The 16,994-nt window shown below is 43.7% G+C and overlaps 2 protein-coding genes and 1 long non-coding RNA gene across 5 annotated transcripts in view; 1 reads left to right on the top strand and 2 right to left on the bottom strand.

Annotated features, from left to right (window-relative positions):
- The first annotated feature begins 1,494 nt into the window (after positions 1-1,494).
- Positions 1,495-5,788, top strand: SLC25A4 (solute carrier family 25 member 4). Its single transcript, XM_004757734.3, has 4 exons — positions 1,495-1,725; positions 3,055-3,541; positions 4,057-4,197; positions 5,336-5,788. Exons 1-4 carry the CDS (start codon positions 1,615-1,617, stop codon positions 5,491-5,493), a joined length of 897 nt encoding a protein of 298 aa, XP_004757791.1. The 5' UTR covers positions 1,495-1,614; the 3' UTR covers positions 5,494-5,788.
- Positions 5,789-7,405: 1,617 nt separating this feature from the next.
- LOC123388979 lies at positions 7,406-9,239 on the bottom strand. The gene is made up of 2 exons (XR_006603499.1): positions 7,954-9,239; positions 7,406-7,687 (listed from the first exon to the last, which is right to left on the bottom strand). It is a non-coding gene; the product is annotated as an uncharacterized LOC123388979 (long non-coding RNA).
- A 4,795-nt stretch (positions 9,240-14,034) lies between these two features.
- The window catches only part of CFAP97 (cilia and flagella associated protein 97), a 38,210-nt gene continuing 35,250 nt past the window's right edge, over positions 14,035-16,994 (bottom strand). For all 3 annotated transcript variants that reach the window (XM_004757735.3, XM_004757738.3, XM_004757737.3), the window contains exon 5: positions 14,035-16,835. In XM_004757735.3, the coding sequence (XP_004757792.1) occupies positions 16,708-16,835 (128 nt within the window). In that variant the 3' untranslated portion in view covers positions 14,035-16,707. The remainder of the gene's footprint in view (positions 16,836-16,994) is intronic.

Genomic DNA, 16,994 nt, shown 5'->3' on the forward strand with positions numbered 1-16,994 from the left:
ACAAAGTGAAATGTTTAGGCAACTGCTCAACAGTAACAGAATGGAACCCAGCTATTATGTGGATTAGTTTGACCCATGAAAGCTGGAAGAAATAAAGCTGACTCAGGGACAGATACGTCCACAGAGAAACTCTTAAGTTTCTTGGGACACTGAACCATCTCTTACTCATAGTGAATCTGCGGGGTCAAACTTTGTTCCTGGTACAGGGTAAATGCTACAGGGCTTGTTGAACAAATCCTCCAATGGCTTTTCTATTAATGCTGAATTCTTGACCTTCTGCCTGCTCTGACCTTGATAAACTTGCATTTGCTAGCTTTCACGGGGCTCACCTAGATTTCTGGACTCTAGCCTGCCCAGCCTCAGATAAATGCATACCCTTCGTGGTCCTGGCACCTGACTAGTGACCTCTGCTCTACTGAGGGCTCCATACCCCGGGTGTCAGACAGCTGCAGTTCAATTAACAGTTAACATGAAAGGCTGCGCACTCATCAGCAAACTTATGAAAAAATAAAATGCAAAAACTTTGTCAAATATACAAAAATTGGGAAGAAACTTGTAGGAGCCTCCCCAGTCCTCAGTGCCTAGCATGAAGAGGCAAACAACAGACAAGGATTCGACCTTCTCTTACTTGACTCCCAGTCTCCCAGCTGCTCAGACGGGAAGGCGAGCAGCACTGACCCTCAGGAAGCCGCCACCCGCCCGGAGAGCATTCTGCCCAGATTATGTCCCCAGATTCTGCTGACAGCGGAGCAGCACATTGAGCCCTTACGGGATTTACAAAAGAAGCGTCCTGTAAGGCCCGCTGTAAGGCCCCGGTTGTGCCCCTGCACTCGCACTCGGGCTTTCCCCTCTCCCGGTGGCGCTGGAGGCCAGGGCCGTGAAGTATTTCGTGGTAGAATGAATGGTTGAGGGACTGAATGAAGGGAAGAGGGGATTCGGGGCAGGTTGCCAGATTATGAGCTAATCACAGCATCAAGTGACGTTAGCATTTATTTTGGAGGATCTTAATTTGCGAGCGCACACAACTCGGAAGAGGCCCACATCCGAGCAGGGAGCGTGGTGAGGGCCGGACAGGGCTGCGAGGAAGAAGAAAACAGCCCGAAATCCCTTGGCCAGGAGCGGGTCCCGTGCAGGCCCGAGGTTAAAGCAAGCCGCGCTTGAGGCATCGGTCCCCTGTCTGTCCCCAGGTCGGCCCCAGCCTAAGCCTTCTGGTGCTATAAATACAGCGGCCCACACGCAGCAGAGACACGGTGTTCCCTCGGCTCGCCGGGACAGATAACATGAATTTGCCCTTTAAACGTCCCAAGCTCAAGGCACAGCCCCCGGCCCACCCCTGCCTCCCGGAAGCGCCTTCGCCCCGGTTGCCCTCTGCCGAGGAGGGGGACGGCGAGGGGGTGTCCAGGCACCTGCCCAGCCAATGCGCGGTGCGCGCCGGGCCCCGGGGTCCCTCCTCCTCTCGCGAGACGCCGCGCGGGGCATATAAGGAGGGCTGCGGGGCGAGGCGAGCGGCCCCTTCGCGTCGCGCGGGGACGGAGAGCGGGTGGCCGTGCCTGGCCGGGCGGAGGCGAGAGCGAGCGCGGGGCTGCCGGAGGCTGTGTGCGCCCGGCTGTCACCATGAGCGATCAGGCGTTGAGCTTCCTGAAGGATTTCCTGGCCGGCGGCATCGCCGCTGCCGTGTCCAAGACCGCGGTCGCCCCCATCGAGAGGGTCAAACTGCTGCTGCAGGTAGGCACGGCGGGGGCGGGGGCGGGGGCGCGGGCGCAGCGAGCCGGGGGCGGCAGGGCGCGGGGCAGGGCGCGCGGGACGCGGGCGAGCTGCGGCGGCGAGGGGGCGCGGAGCGGGGCGGGCCGGCCGCGGCGAATCTGGGCTAGGCCACGGGCCCCGGCCTACGGCGAAGGGGAAGGTGCCCTCTGCGTGGAGGCAGGTCCGGCATCCCTGGCAGATTCCTGGTGTCGGGTGGCGCCCAGCGTTCGGGTGTCTATATATGGAAACCCACCCCGGGTAGGTTACAGCCAGCCAGAGCCTGCTCCTGGGACGGCACTGACCCTCCACTTAGGTCTCCGAGGTCGACCTCACCTTTCCATTTTCAGGTCCCTTGCACCTTTTGTCCTGCAACCACCTTCTACAGCACAAACCTCGGAATAATTATTGCCCCGAACCTCGCATAGTGTGTCCCATGCACCGTGCTGTAGGCTGACATTTATTTCATTTATCTTTCTGTAAGCTGTTAGGTATTATTCCCACTATTTTACAGCTGAGGAAATAGGTTTTGAGAGATGAACAGTTTTCAGAATAGACTCATGTTGTCTCACCTCGTCCCCAAATCTTTTCGTCTGCCGTCTGGTCTATGGCTTCTCTTCCTCCTTCTCATCCTGTCTATCGTGTCTCTCTTCTTGCCCAAAAGGCAAGGGCCCCTCAATGAGAAACTCCGCCTCCTCGATTTGGGAGTCAAAATTATCATGAAGAAAAACCCCAGTTGCTCACTCACAGCGACAAACCGCTCAATAATTAATTACTTGCGTAATCTGCTAGAAAATTTTCAGGCTCTAATACCCAGTGGATTTATTCTACTTCTGTGAGAGCATCTACTCCTCCGAGATCCTGGTCTCCAGGGAGACCCAGTGAGACTGAGGCATCATTATCTCCTGCCTGTCCATTGTGTGTGTGTTATATCAGAGCAGGTGCCCTGGAGGGCAGGAATCTTTAATCATTTCTATCTCCCGATAAGCCCCTAGCATAGTTCTCATACCTAGGAAAAAGGCAATGCATAAATGACTCTTTACAGTGGAGTCTTTTCAGTTTATTTGGGGGGAAGAACCTTTTCTCTCAAGTGCCCTGATAATTGAGGCAAAAGCAGATTTTTTTGGCTTATTATCCCAGTAGCCGATGTACTTCTTTAGTTAATATCTGCTTGATTTCCCCATAGATTTTTTAAAGAAAGAAATTCAAAGAGTTGTAAACGTTCATTTGCTCCTGTCCTCTTTCCTTCTCCCTCTGCTCTGGCCATCCTCACCCCATCCTCCCCTCCCTCCATGACCCCCCTCCCCCCCGCAGGTCCAGCATGCCAGCAAACAGATCAGTGCCGAGAAGCAGTACAAAGGGATCATTGATTGTGTGGTGAGAATCCCCAAGGAGCAGGGCTTTCTCTCCTTCTGGAGGGGTAACCTGGCCAACGTGATCCGTTACTTCCCCACCCAAGCCCTCAACTTCGCCTTCAAGGACAAGTACAAGCAGATCTTCCTGGGGGGCGTGGACCGGCATAAGCAATTCTGGCGCTACTTTGCTGGTAACCTGGCTTCCGGTGGGGCAGCTGGGGCCACCTCCCTCTGCTTTGTCTACCCGCTGGACTTTGCCAGGACCAGGTTGGCTGCCGATGTGGGCAAGGGTGCCTCCCAGCGCGAGTTCAGTGGTCTGGGTGACTGTCTCACCAAGATCTTCAAGTCTGACGGCCTGAAGGGTCTCTACCAGGGTTTCAGCGTCTCTGTCCAGGGCATCATTATCTACAGAGCGGCCTACTTTGGAGTCTATGATACTGCCAAGGGTGAGAGAGGGGCCTCAGGGGGTGTGGAGTGGGAGGAAGAAGGTCCCCAGGGGTCTGTAACTCACGAAGGACCGGATATTTATTAATAATCTTGGTTTTGTTCCTAGTCCCCGAGCTAAACGGATGCTTCTGAAGGGGTGGTATAGTGTGGATAAATAGCTAAAGGAGTCTCCTTGTCCTCTACTGAAATAAACTCTGGCCTTGAGTTATTCAGAGAGGAAGAAGGGGTGCCTGTCCCCCCCTTGCCACAGCTCTGTCAGTGACCTAGTTGAACTTGGAGCCCCTTCAACATGCCCTGCACCCTGGGCACAACTCTGGCTTCCCTGGACCCACAGGGCAGTCCCCAGCTTTGGCTGACTGCCTGGCTGTGAGGCACCCCCAGGGGCAGGTTCTTCCAGAAGGGTAGGGCATGGAGTTGGAGGTACAGTAGCCTCTTCTCCATCTCTGCTTGCTTTTGGCTGAGCTGCTGAGAGAAATCACGTCACAGCCATTTGGCTTCTTGCCTCTGCCTACAGGGATGTTGCCTGATCCCAAGAATGTGCACATTATTGTGAGCTGGATGATTGCCCAGAGCGTGACAGCGGTGGCAGGGCTGGTGTCCTACCCCTTTGACACAGTCCGCCGTAGGATGATGATGCAGTCTGGCCGGAAAGGGGGTAAGCCTGACACCTACTGGTCTAACACGCATTTCTCTGCCCAAGAGAAACACTGCAATGCTCTTCCCAGTCTAAACTGTTCTGGTTAAAATTACGTGTTAAGAACTTAGGAAAGAGGGGCACCTGGGTGGCTCAGTGGGTTAAAGCCTCTGCCTTCAGCTCAGGTCATGGTCTCAGGGTCCTGGGATCGAGCCCCACATCGGGCTCTCTGCTCAGCCAGGAGCCTGCTTCCTCCTCTTTCTCTCTCTGCCTGCCTCTCTGCCTCCTTGTGATCTCTCTGTCAAATAAATAAATAAAATATTTAAAAAAAAAAAAAAAAAAGAACTTAGGAAAGAAGCTTTATAGTCAGTCCCCTTAACACTGAAATAAACAGTGGACAGGAAATAACTGTTATATAATAAATATATATACCTGTTATATAATAAATAACAGTGGACAGGAAAATAACTGTCCACTGTTCCTTTAGAGAAAAGAGTGTGTTTCTATCAGAGATAAGAACATCAAAAAATGAGATATTTCGAGGTGAACTTTACTAAGTATCTAATATTATAGAGGCCGTAGCCCTTTTCCCTTAGAGCCCGAGTACAGAAATACAGGAAACTAATTAATTAGCTGGTTTATTTAAAAATACTGCTTTGGGGAGACGGTGCTTTTGTTGGGTGACATGGCCTGAAGCCATTTCGGCTTCCATAGGTTGAAACATGAAATTGCCATTTTTAGCATCAAAAAGTCAAATATCAGTTCTATTTGCTTCAGCCTAATAGTTTTCTCTCTTTTAACTGTGTCGGGCAATATAATCTGAGACTCTGCCCATAAGATTTTCCGTTCTCATCCATAAAAAGGGGGACCACCAGCTTAGTACTTCCACACCACCCCATCCCTCCCACTCTATGGTCTGGCCACGTGTGAGTTAGCTGGTTCGTTGCCCCGGTTCTTTACCTGGTTTTGGGTGGAAGGAGCAGGACTGACCAGAGACACTGACAGTTCTGCAAGGAAGAGGGTGCCCAGCTGGACACCACACGAAGCTGGCGCTTAGCGCTCAAGTGACTGACCTTCCTAACACTGTGTGTATGCGTCTTGCCGAGGAAGAGCCTCTTTCCTCCAGAATTAGAGCCCTTACCAGCATTTGTTTCCGCAGCGGATATTATGTACACTGGGACGGTGGACTGCTGGAGGAAGATTGCGAAAGATGAAGGAGCCAAGGCTTTCTTCAAAGGTGCCTGGTCCAATGTGTTGAGAGGCATGGGCGGAGCTTTCGTATTGGTGTTGTATGATGAGATCAAAAAATACGTCTAATGTAGTTAAAACGCAAGGTCATTGGTTCCAGATCCATTGTGTGGTTTAATAGACTTTTCCTATGGGAAGTAAAAAGAAAGATCTGGGATAAAACCAGACTGAAAGGAATACCTCAGAGGAAAAAAAAAAAAAAGCTTCACTGAGTGTTCATTAAACCACAAATGTATTTTGTATTTATTTTACATTTAAATTCCCACGTCAGATATAAAATAACTTATCATACTTGTATAATTAACTGAAGAACTGATAATGAAGATAACCGAATGTGAAATCTCAATAAAGACCACTTAATGCACCATGTTTTTTTGAGTTCTTATTCATTGCTGTGTGGATTTAAACGTAAGACCACCAATGCACATTTTCTAGCATGACTTACATAACTCGGTGGCCCAGCTTCTGAATGTCAGATGTTCTACTGTGTGTCACAGGAGTACCTACAATGCTTAAAATGGGTGGTTTTCAAACTTTGGCGGCTTTTACCTGCTTTCTTTTTATCTTACCTCAGGCCGTGGTGCTGGGGGCTCCAAGGCGATGGCATGGATCCTGACTTGCATAGTCCTACCTGATTTTATGCGCTTTCATGCAACCCTCAGGAACTCTGAGATTACACTGAACAGTGTTGGGAGTTTTGTGAGGTGAGGAAATGTTCTGCCGTAGGGCCTTTAGAGAAGTGTGCTACTGAGAATTTTATGACAGTGGGCAGTATTCATTGACAATCAGCTAGCAAGCTAGTATTTAGTACCTGTTAGGCTCTGTGGAAGATACAAAAAGACAGAAACCAATTCTGAAAGAAACTTCCATGGGGTTAGGAGAGAGGAATGAAATGGCTGTTATTATCTAATGTAATACTTAATATAATCTTGGTTGGGTAGGACTAGAAAGGGACATGAAATGTGGGGAGTGGTAGGAGGCAGGCCTGAAAGAAAATAGCGGAGTTAGATAACAGGTATAGAAGGTATCTGCCAGGGGTGCCTGGGTGGCTCAGTGGGTTAAGCCTCTGGTTTTGGCTCAGGTCATGATCCCAGGAGAGCCCCGCATCGGGCTCTCTGCTCAGCAGGGAGCCTGCTTCCTCCTCTCTCTCTGCCTGCCTCTCTGCCTACTTGTGATCTGTCAAATGAATAAATAAAATCTTAAAAAAAAAAAAAAAAAAAAGAAGGTATCTGCCAGCACTTCTTTGCAGTAACAGTTTATCAAGACTAGAGACAAAGTCAGTTTTGGATATGACTCTCATAAACTAATGACCAAGAGAATAATTACAATTTCTAGTTGGAAATTACTTCTGGTCCAGCTCATAGAGCACGAGCCTGTTAGCAACAATGCTGGAAACCAGTCCCTATACCCTAGGCAAAGCTTGAAAGGCAGGCCCATGTGTTTTATGGGTTCCCTGGCGGGTGGTTTGAGGGGTGTGGTGTCTCCGTTCCTCCCGTTCTTCACCCTCCTTCCCAAGCTCTCCCACCTACTCACTCCTACCTCCCCAGTAAAAAATCAGCTGCTTTTGTTTTACCACAACAAACAAGGTTCCATCTGCCCTACTGTAGTGCCTGTCTGTGCTGATGGGACAGGCTAAGGCATGCAAAAAGCAAGCTTCTCACTCAGTCCCATCTCAAGGCCAGGTCACAAACATGTAGTGTTAGGGGCCTTCTGGATACATTACCCTCATGCTGCTTTTCATCCAGTGAATGGTGTGAATGGTCCCAGTTCTGTTGCTGATGGAGAGGAGAGGAAAGCAGGGCAGGCTAGTAGGGCAGGAACTTCAGTGGAGCATAGCTCAGAGTAAGGCCAGCAGCCTTTTCAGTATTTGAAACCTTAAGAGTTAGGTGAGGGAGGAGCCATGAAGAGCAGCTGAGACCTGAAAGCAATGGATGAATAGTGGGTGGTCCCAGGCCAACCAAGAACCAAAATTGTTCTTGAGTCTTTACAGGAAATGGGAGTTTATTAAACACACATTATCTGCCACGTGCGAGTGACCCAGATGTCAGCCTCCCCGTTCTGCTAGGGTTACCTCGATGGCACTTAGGAAGTGTAGATTTGCCCAAAGGGCCCCCGAGTCAGTTCCTTGCTATAGTATCGCATTCACTGGTGACTCCTAGAACCAAGCCTCTGTCACGATGCTGTCATCTTCTGGCCGGGGACGTCATAGCTTTACAAATCCCCTCACTGTACCGTCACTGTCAAAGCTGTCACACCTGAAGCTCTGGGAAGATGGAAAGGGTTTACATTAAGCTAACAACTCAGAACCGAGCGCCCTGCCCTCAGGAATTCCTCACTTTGCTTTCTGCAAAGCTCTCTCCCTAAATGCAGCCCTCCTCTTACCACACCCCCTTCAAAAGTTCTTTCCATTTTTTATGCATTTACAGCTTGCCTCGACTGTGTTTAAATCTTAAACCATTTCCTTTCTGTTTTACCTTATGTAAAATACATAAATAGCACAGCTCGTGCTGAGACAAAATTGACAAATACCTACAACGTGCCAGGCTGTGAGGGAATGGAAGTTCTCTCTGCAAGGGCAGTGGTTCTTACTGATTTCACTGGAGCCCAGAACAGTGCCTGGGACACAGGCCATGTGTAGTGTTTGTTAAATTCAAGAACAAATGAAGAAATCAGGCACCTACAATCCAGAGTGAGAGAAACAGATTTAGGGGAAGGCGGGTCCTCCAGTTTGGTGGAATCTTGAACATGCAAAGGGTGTCGAGTGGACAAGTGGGGGCATATAATGTAACTGATAAAAATTTCTGGCTGCTTTACATTCGAATTTCAAGTCTTTAAAAGGACCATTTTACAAAGTCTACCATGCTATGAATTCCTTTTAGTTTTCTGCTTCTCTTGAATATCAGCCTTTTCATCCATCTGTGATAAAATTGACCCTTACTGGCAGATTGCGTATTTGCAAACTGGCCTCCGCTTTAAGATTTTATTTCTAACCCTTTTATGTTCATTCGTGGGTACTGCCTGATACACAGCTGAGGTCAAACAAGGCCAGGCAGGCTCTGCCCTCTTGTTTCAGCTGTCACACTCTAAAAAAGGGTCTTCACATTTTCGTGTTTTGTTGGTGATTTCATGGTTTAAAACGGCCCCCCAGCATAGTGCTGAAGTGATGTGCAGGGTTCCAAAGGGCAAGAAGGCAGTGATGTTCCTTGTGGAGAAAATGTGGGTCACAAGCTTCCTTCAAGCATGAGATGTATACCACAACCTATCAAGTGCTGCTGAAGGGGGGCACTTGGGTGGCTCGTGGGTAGAGCATGTGACTCAATCCCAGGGTCATGAGTTCAGCCCCTATGTTGGGCGTAAAGCCTACTTTAAAAAAAATGAGCCGCCGGACTTTTAAGCAGGGAACTGACTTCAAAATTCCATTTTAGCACTTTGGCTTCAGTGTGGAGAACGGATGCGGGCAAGGAGATAGCAGTGGAAACAGAGCAGTAGCAGCAGGACCACTTGAGGACTAGGGACTTGGAGTGGGGTTCAAAGGGGGAGGAGACCAGGCTTACCCTCAGGCTTGTCACTGGTATGAAAAGACAAAAGGATGAAGGATCACGTTCGTCAGCATCCCCCAACCAGGACACACTGGGGAAGAGAACACTGGGCTGCTGCATTTGACAGCTGCCCAAACTCCTTTAGGCTCAAGATGAGCACAACTCACTTGGCAATTTCACTGTAAGATCTAATAATTATCTTGATGTGCCAGGGTGGCTCAGTCGTTAAGCGGCTGCCTTCAGCTCAAGCATGATCCCAGGGGTCCTGGGGTCGAGTCCCGCATCAGGCTCCCTGCTCAGCGGGAAGCCTGCTTCTCCCTCTCCCACTCCCCCTGCTTGTGTTCCCTCTGTTCACTGTGTCTCTGTCGAGTAAATAAATAAAATCCTAAAAAAATATATACTGATTTTTAAAAAAAAGATCCAAGAATTATCTTAAAAAAACAAGTATATTTGTGGTTTATAAAGCATTTCCATATTGGCAGACTAGGTAATACAAACCAATGCTCCCTCTGAAAACAAAAGGGTTCAAAGTATTTAAAAATCTGCTTGAAGGCACTGGGGAGCTAATAAGGCATGTGAAATTATAGGGCCAAGGCCACGATTTTGAGGAAGACAGCCCTGAGAAAAGAGCTTAGTATTTGAGGGTCACTATTCCCCAGGGAGTATCTTCAATATGTGGAAAACAGCCACAGGGATGAGGAACTAGAAACAGAGTTGAAAACCTCTTGGAGAAAAAGTGACAAAATCCAGATTTCAGGGCCTTCCAAGGAAGAGGAGCCCTGGTAAACATCCATGTTTAGAACCATGTCTAGGACCCCCAAAGCATGACCCTGTAACAATAAGAGAGTATGGGAAGTATAACCCGTGGCCACTGATGCCCACTCCATCTCTGTTTTAACACGATTTGAGACTTCAAGCACCCTTGCTGCCTGCCAGAAGCAAAAGTAAATCCTGTCTGGAAGAAAACACCATCCAGAGCAGGGGTCAACAAACTCTTTCTCCGAAGGACAAGACAGTAAATATTTTAGGGTTTGTTGCCAGATGGTTTTTGACACAACACAGCTTTTCCATACTGCAAAAGCAGCCTTGGACAAGAAGAATGAAGGCAGCTTGGCTGTGTTCCAGAAAGCTTGTGTGCGAATACTGAAATGTGAATTTCATATAATATCCACATGCCAAAAATATTTCTGCTGGTTTTAAAAAACCACTTAAAAAGGTAAAAGCCACAAAACAGACACTAGGCTGCTGGCTCATGGGTTATAAAGTTGCTGACCCCTGATCTAGAGTTTCAAGTTTTTTCTACAATTTTTCATATAAACCAAAAATACAATCATAACTTTAAAACATCCTATTAAGGGCACCTAGGTGGCTCAGTAGGTTAAAGCCTCTGCCTTCAGCTCAGGTCATGATCTCAAGGTCCTGGGATTGAACAGGAAGGGGAGCCTGCTTCCCTTCCTCTCTCTCTGCCTACTTGTGATCTCTGTCAAATGAATAAAGTCTTTAAAAATAAAAATAAAAATAAAACATCCCATTAAAATATATATTCTAGCGGTGCCTGGATGGCTCAGTTAAGCATCCAACTTTTGATTTTGGCTCAGGTCATGATCTCAGGGTCGTGTGATTGAGCCCCGCATTGGGATCCATGCTGAGCTCCATGGAGGAGCCTTAAGATTCTCCCTCTTCATCTCCCCCTCCTGAGCTCACAGGCATGCTCACTCTTAAAAAAAAAAAAAAAAAAAGAAGAAGAATAAACCTATATATATTCTAAAAGAGCCCATGGGTTAAATAGTAGAAATCACAGTGGAAACTCGGGATATTTTGAACATAGTGAAAAGAAAAATACTACATTATCAAAACTGGGAAACAGCTAATGCTATGCTCAGAAGAAACGGATAGCCTTCAATGCATCTACTGGAAAAGGAGACAGGCTGGGGGTCCGGGTGACTCGGGAGAGCATGCAACTCTTGATCTTGGGCTTGTAAGTTTGAGCCCCACATTGGGTACAGAGTTTACTTAAAAAAAAAAAAAAAAAAAAGAAAAAGAAAAAGCTGAAAATCAGTTAACTGCATGTCCATTTCAAGGAATTAGAAAAATAACAGCAAATTAAGGCCAAGGAATAAAACTGGCAGCCATTAAGGAAAGCCATTTCATTCATGAAAAAGAGACAACAATGCCACGTGAACTGTATAACTAAACGTGAAAGTCAAAACTTCTGGAAAACACTATAGCAGGTATCCTCTTGTATCTGGGTAAATGAAAATTTAATAAAACCCAACATTTAAAAAAAGTACTAACTATAAAAGATTGATAAAGTGGACTAACGTAAAATTAAGCATTGTGTTCACATCATTTATAGTGAAAAAACAAGCCAGGGCGCCTGGGTGGCTCAGTGGGTTAAGCCACTGCCTTCGGCTCAGGTCATGATCTCAGGGTCCTGGGATCGAGTCCCGCATCGGGCTCTCTGCTTGGCAGGGAGCCTGCTTCCCCCCCTCTCTCTCTCTCTGCCTGCCTCTCCATCTACTTGTGATTTCTCTCTGTCAAATAAATAAATAAATAAATCTTTAAAAAAAAAAAAAAAAAACAAAAAAACAAGCCAGACCGGGAGAAAAGAACTGTTAACACACTGGGACTGCATTGTATCCAGAACATGTAACTGCTCCTACAAATCAACAAGAAAAGGACACTCAACCCACAGGAAAACAGGCACATCCACACAAGATATCCTAATGGCCAATACACATGAAAAGGCGTTTGAGCTCATTATAGGTCAGAGCAGTGTGACTAAATCACGTCATAACACCACACACCCACTCAAATGGTTAGACGAAAATGACGGACACTGAATGTTAGGTGAGGACACAGAGCAACAGGAGCCAGTTAGTAGACTTGTGCTGCGAGAGTCAACTGGGACACTCGGGCTGGAAAACTCTATGTGGGCTCTATAACCCAGCAACCCCACCGCTAAGTGCATGCCAACCAACGCAGGCACATGTAATCAGACGCATCTACTGAAAATCTTCCTATCAGCATCATTTGTAATAACCAGAAACCTGGAAGCCACCTTGAGGTCCATCAGGCACTGAATGGACACATAAATCCTGGGCTGGTCACGCACTGGAGTATCGTACAGAAATGAGAACAAAAGAATTACAGCCACGTGCAACCCCATGAAGGATATCAGCGACGGAAACGTGCTCTGCAGACGCAGGCGAACACCAGAGCATCTTATTCCTTGCGCACGGCAATCAAAACTAGGCAAGACCACACAAGGAAGGGTGTCAGAAGTTTAGACATAGTTACCTTCTGGCAGGCAAAGAGCTTCATGCCTGGTAGGGAGCCACCCAGGATCTTGTGAGTCCCGGCAACACCCCGACTCTGGATCTGGGTAGTGGTGACGCAGGTTTGCTTTGTAACAATAGATGAGGTTATATTTATGTTTTGTGTCCTTTTCTGTATTTCTGTAATATTCACATGAACTGCAAACACCAAAATCTTTGGCGTGCCATTCTCATGTCCCTTTCACATTCCCCAAAATAGAATTTCAAATTAAATCTTCTCAAATTAATGGCAGAATTCAGTTTTTCTGGTTAGTATATATAACTGCATGCAAAGAAGATGTATTTACTTAGTACAAGGTATATTCTTCATGAAATAAATCAGTCTCAGAGTAAAATCAAGAGAACAAAGTACATTGCAAACTTGGAGATCAGCTATATAATTTCCAAATACATGAAATAAATGTGTGATTGTTGGTGAAGACTATCACTGTAACATAAATCCTGTAAAAATTTAGACCCATAGTTTTTAAAAGTTTTTTGGTGACTACCTAATTTTTTTTTTTTTTACCATCTTGAAACAGTGGATGTGAAATTAGGTTCCTAGGAAAAAACCCCATGTCACACTATAGTAAATTAATGTCGTTACCTCTTAAGTTTTACTCTGTAAAAGAGTAAAACCTTAAAAACATCATCTTAGAATAAACAGTGCAACTTACCTGAACTTACAAAGTATACCCTGAAAGAGGTATAGACACTTAAGACTGTATCATGGTGAGTCCAGAAATCTCTCTCAGTGGCTTAAAAAACAGTCACCAGAACCTTAAAAGCAAATAAAACTTTCTGCTATGACGTAATATTTGCTCTAAGCATCCTTGAACTCCGCAGTTGGGAACCCGAATGTACTACCACAGGATCTGCTCAGTGATTTATTCCTACAGCTTTGTTGTTATTAAACCCTCATAAAAAAAGTTCCTAAACTGATGTTTTAGCAGCAAGTTTTAAAAAGGGTATTTCTTATCACTCATTATGCAAGTGAAATGTTGATATGGACACTAAAAAAAACATTCCATGAGGCTCTAAGAGTGTCCAATGCAGCATCATAGCAATGTTACAGAGCAAATTACATGATGTGGGGTCTGAAGAGATGGCCAACGATGTAATTATAAGCAAACTCTTTCCCACATAAATGTAATACTTTCAAAGATATAAATAGCTAATACCCCCTCCTTCCAACTTCATTCTAATTCTTAGGCGTGTAAAGCACCTAAAAGTTATTATTTTAATTTTTAAAAATGGGAACAAGAAAACACAGTTGACACTTCTTAATTTATGGGAAAAAAAAGAAAATACATTTAAGAGATGGGTACAGGATCAAAACTTAGTTATCTTTAATCCTTTCATTTTTCTCTTCACTACGTCAAGCTAATTCTTCAGGCCTTAAAACATGTAACAGATTGGGAAATTAAAAAAAGATATTGATTTTTAAGTTTACTACTAATTTATTCATGGAAATAAAGTAGCCATTATCATTAAGAACATTTTTCGGATGGTATACAATCATGTATAGGTTAAGATTTTGGCATTTAAGATAGTAAACATTTTATGAATTAAAATATAATAAATTCAACTTGTGTCTCCACACTTTTATTGGTCATAATACTTCCCAAATACTTCCGTATTTGAATCTGAAGATGAGAAGCACACAAGCATCATAATGACCTCTTTTTAAAGTTGTCTAGATATCCATTTTGGACATTGGGTCAGTGATTTGAAAACAACTGCATTACACTACATTTATAAGTAAACCAGAAAAACTTTATTTGGAGTAGTAGTGAAGAATGCAGCTTTTCAATGGAGATTGAAAAAAGCAAGGAAATTGTGAGTAACAGCTATCCCTTAGGAAATAATCTTAAGTTAAAAGTCTTTCATAAAATCTTATTAAGATGGAGGCAACATTAGTTTAACATTTGACAGATATGAAAATAATTCCCAATTAGAATCTTGCCTAGTAAGTTTAGATCCTGGATTAGTATAACTTCTAGATGCAGATGTAAATCTTCAAAGTATAAATATTAGGTCCAAGTGAACCAAATATAGAGTAGTGCTAGAAGATCCCTTACCTTTTTATAAGTTCTTGAAAATGAAAATAGTATCCTTATGATTCCTTCATGAAAGTGTCCCTCAAACCATAACAACTTCAAAGTACCTTGACTTCTAGCAGAGAACAGCATATTCAACTCTTCTCCTTCTATTTTTACTTATCACATGGAAATAACGACAAGAGAATTACAAATTCTGCTTTGAAAAGATGAATATTGTTCTTCCCAACATTCACTTCAAGTTGAATCCCTACTGTCAGCAATACTTAGATTAATCTCCCCATCAAAGCAATAAAGACAAAAGGCATTAAATTAGTATCTCAAATCAAAGTATAGGTTTACCTATAAAATTATGTGTTATATCCAGACATAGGACAGCAAAGGCCATATAAAATATATTCAGAGACTAATGTCATTATGAAAGGAAAAGGTTTTAAAGGTTTCATATATATACACTTTCCCTAACAACTTAAAACTCAATTTTTAAAAACTGGCTTACAATATCAGGCAGGTGTCCAAATGCTGAGTTATAAATTCAGCATTACCTTATCTCTTCATAAAGATAAGCTGTTATACAAACATTCAAAGTGCAATAAGCTAAAAACACAGCAAAGTAAAACACCCTTGGTTTAGTGTAACTAAAATTAATAAATAAAGCAGAGCACTAAATGATCTACGAACTTGGTCATCAGAACAGAGCATCAAACAATGAACAAACATTATAGCCCAAAGAAAGCAGCAGAGAAATCTCACAGTCGGGTCATGTTCCCGTGAATATTTTTTAACATCACTGTTCACACATTTTATGATCCTATCCTAGACAAAAATCCATCAATAACAACTTAAGACCAAGAAATTCTGAACTGATATTTAGCAAAATGCAGTTTGGCTTAATGCCCAACGTGGTCAGAAAATAAGTTCAGCAAACACTACAAAGCTTGAGCTAACCTGGAAAACTAAACAAATATTATTGCGGCTACAGATCAAGAATTCGTATTAAAAAAAGAAAGATTTAGCATTTAATCCATTACATTCTAAAGGTATACTGAAAAGGCCAGTAATGAAAAAGTGATTATTAAGACAGAAGAAGCAACCACATCTGAGATATACTTTGTTGTATGAAATAAGAGTCCACAGATTGACAGAAAATATTCTGATTTCAAAAGTCAACTATATTACACCCTATTTGCCATTACTAATTGCATTAAGATTACTAGGATTTCAAAAGTGGCACTGGCAAAAATGATACTTCAGGATTCAGTCCAAAAGCCCAAACCAAATAATACAAGAAATTAGATGACATTTAAAGTAGCCTCAACAAATGTGTGATATTTTCCTTTACCATTTATACTTTAGTTTTCTTTCTCCATTCTTAAAAACAGTAGTTGGAGTTTCTAAAGCTTCAAGACCATGCATTTCTTATTTACCTTCTCTTTTGATACAGCAAACACTAAATATAACACAACCTAACAGTATAGCCTAAAACACTGTTCTGACACAACCGAAGATCAGCTTCTTGGCTCTTCAAACTGGTGGTGCTATTTTGCTCAACAAGTATTTGCTTTTGCTTATGGTCATCTGGTCCTTGGACAACATATTCACAATGTAGTGGACTGTAGCTCTAAAGTCTACCTCATTTCTCAGCATCATCAGTGGTATTTTACCTGAATGTGTAAGAATAAGGAAGAGGGCCTTCCCAGTTCAACTTCCTAATACTCACAGTTTGAAAATGGTCTGGAATGGTTGATTACATTTTTAAGATCTAACTCAGCACACTTATACAGAGGTAGTAGATGATTTTGGTGAATCACAAGGACTGCCCTAGCACAAGCGTCTCTCAATTTGCTCACCAAATCTAATCAGGCCCACCAATGAGAACAAATTTCAAGTTCTGTTTCATAATAAGAAAGTGTACAATCAAGTTTTACAAACAAATTATGAGCTGTACCACCTATGTTCTGGGGCAAAGAGAAAAAGTCAAATTTAGGAGCTATGCTCATAGTTCAAAGCTTATTTTAAAAAAAACACATAAAACAAGAACAATATAGTTAACATCTTGGGTTCAATGTGCAGTGATATTGCAACTGTTTTGTCAATATCGGAGCTGAATCAATTTTTATGTCAAGAAAATATACATGCATACTACCATTTCTCTATCAAATACATCTGCATCTCAGAGAAACACATCCTCATAGGAAACACTGATTTCACACTGTCTTTTTGAAAACAATTTTGCACTGAATTACAATACAATTACAAAACTCATTGTTCATATCTTAAATTAGAGATGTTTACACAGAGAACTGTAGTAATATACAAGAGCACTTCATTAAGAACCGGATGAACAATGCTTAAAGTAAAAAGTTTTTATAACCAAGCCGTACGAACATTAGGGGGCTTAGGTCTTAGTAACAGGCCACTGGACGTGTCAAAAACTGGTCGCTCACTCTTACAACTGAGACCACTGGTAGCGCTGGATGTTCTAGAAGCTCCTCCTGAAAATATATGAAGAACAAGAAATAATTTTATTTAAACTAAATACATACATCATCACCTGAAAAACTTCCTTTCCTAAAGTTCAGAATAAATGTTTGTTCCCTCACATGCATTTTTATTAGTCTAATATAATTCTCAAACAGGAATGTACTTCAGAA

Source organism: Mustela putorius, unplaced genomic scaffold, assembly GCF_011764305.1.
Source record: "Mustela putorius furo isolate JIRA1106 unplaced genomic scaffold, ASM1176430v1.1 tig00003932_pilon_pilon_pilon:0A:0A, whole genome shotgun sequence".
Taxonomy (NCBI): Eukaryota; Metazoa; Chordata; class Mammalia; order Carnivora; family Mustelidae; genus Mustela; species Mustela putorius.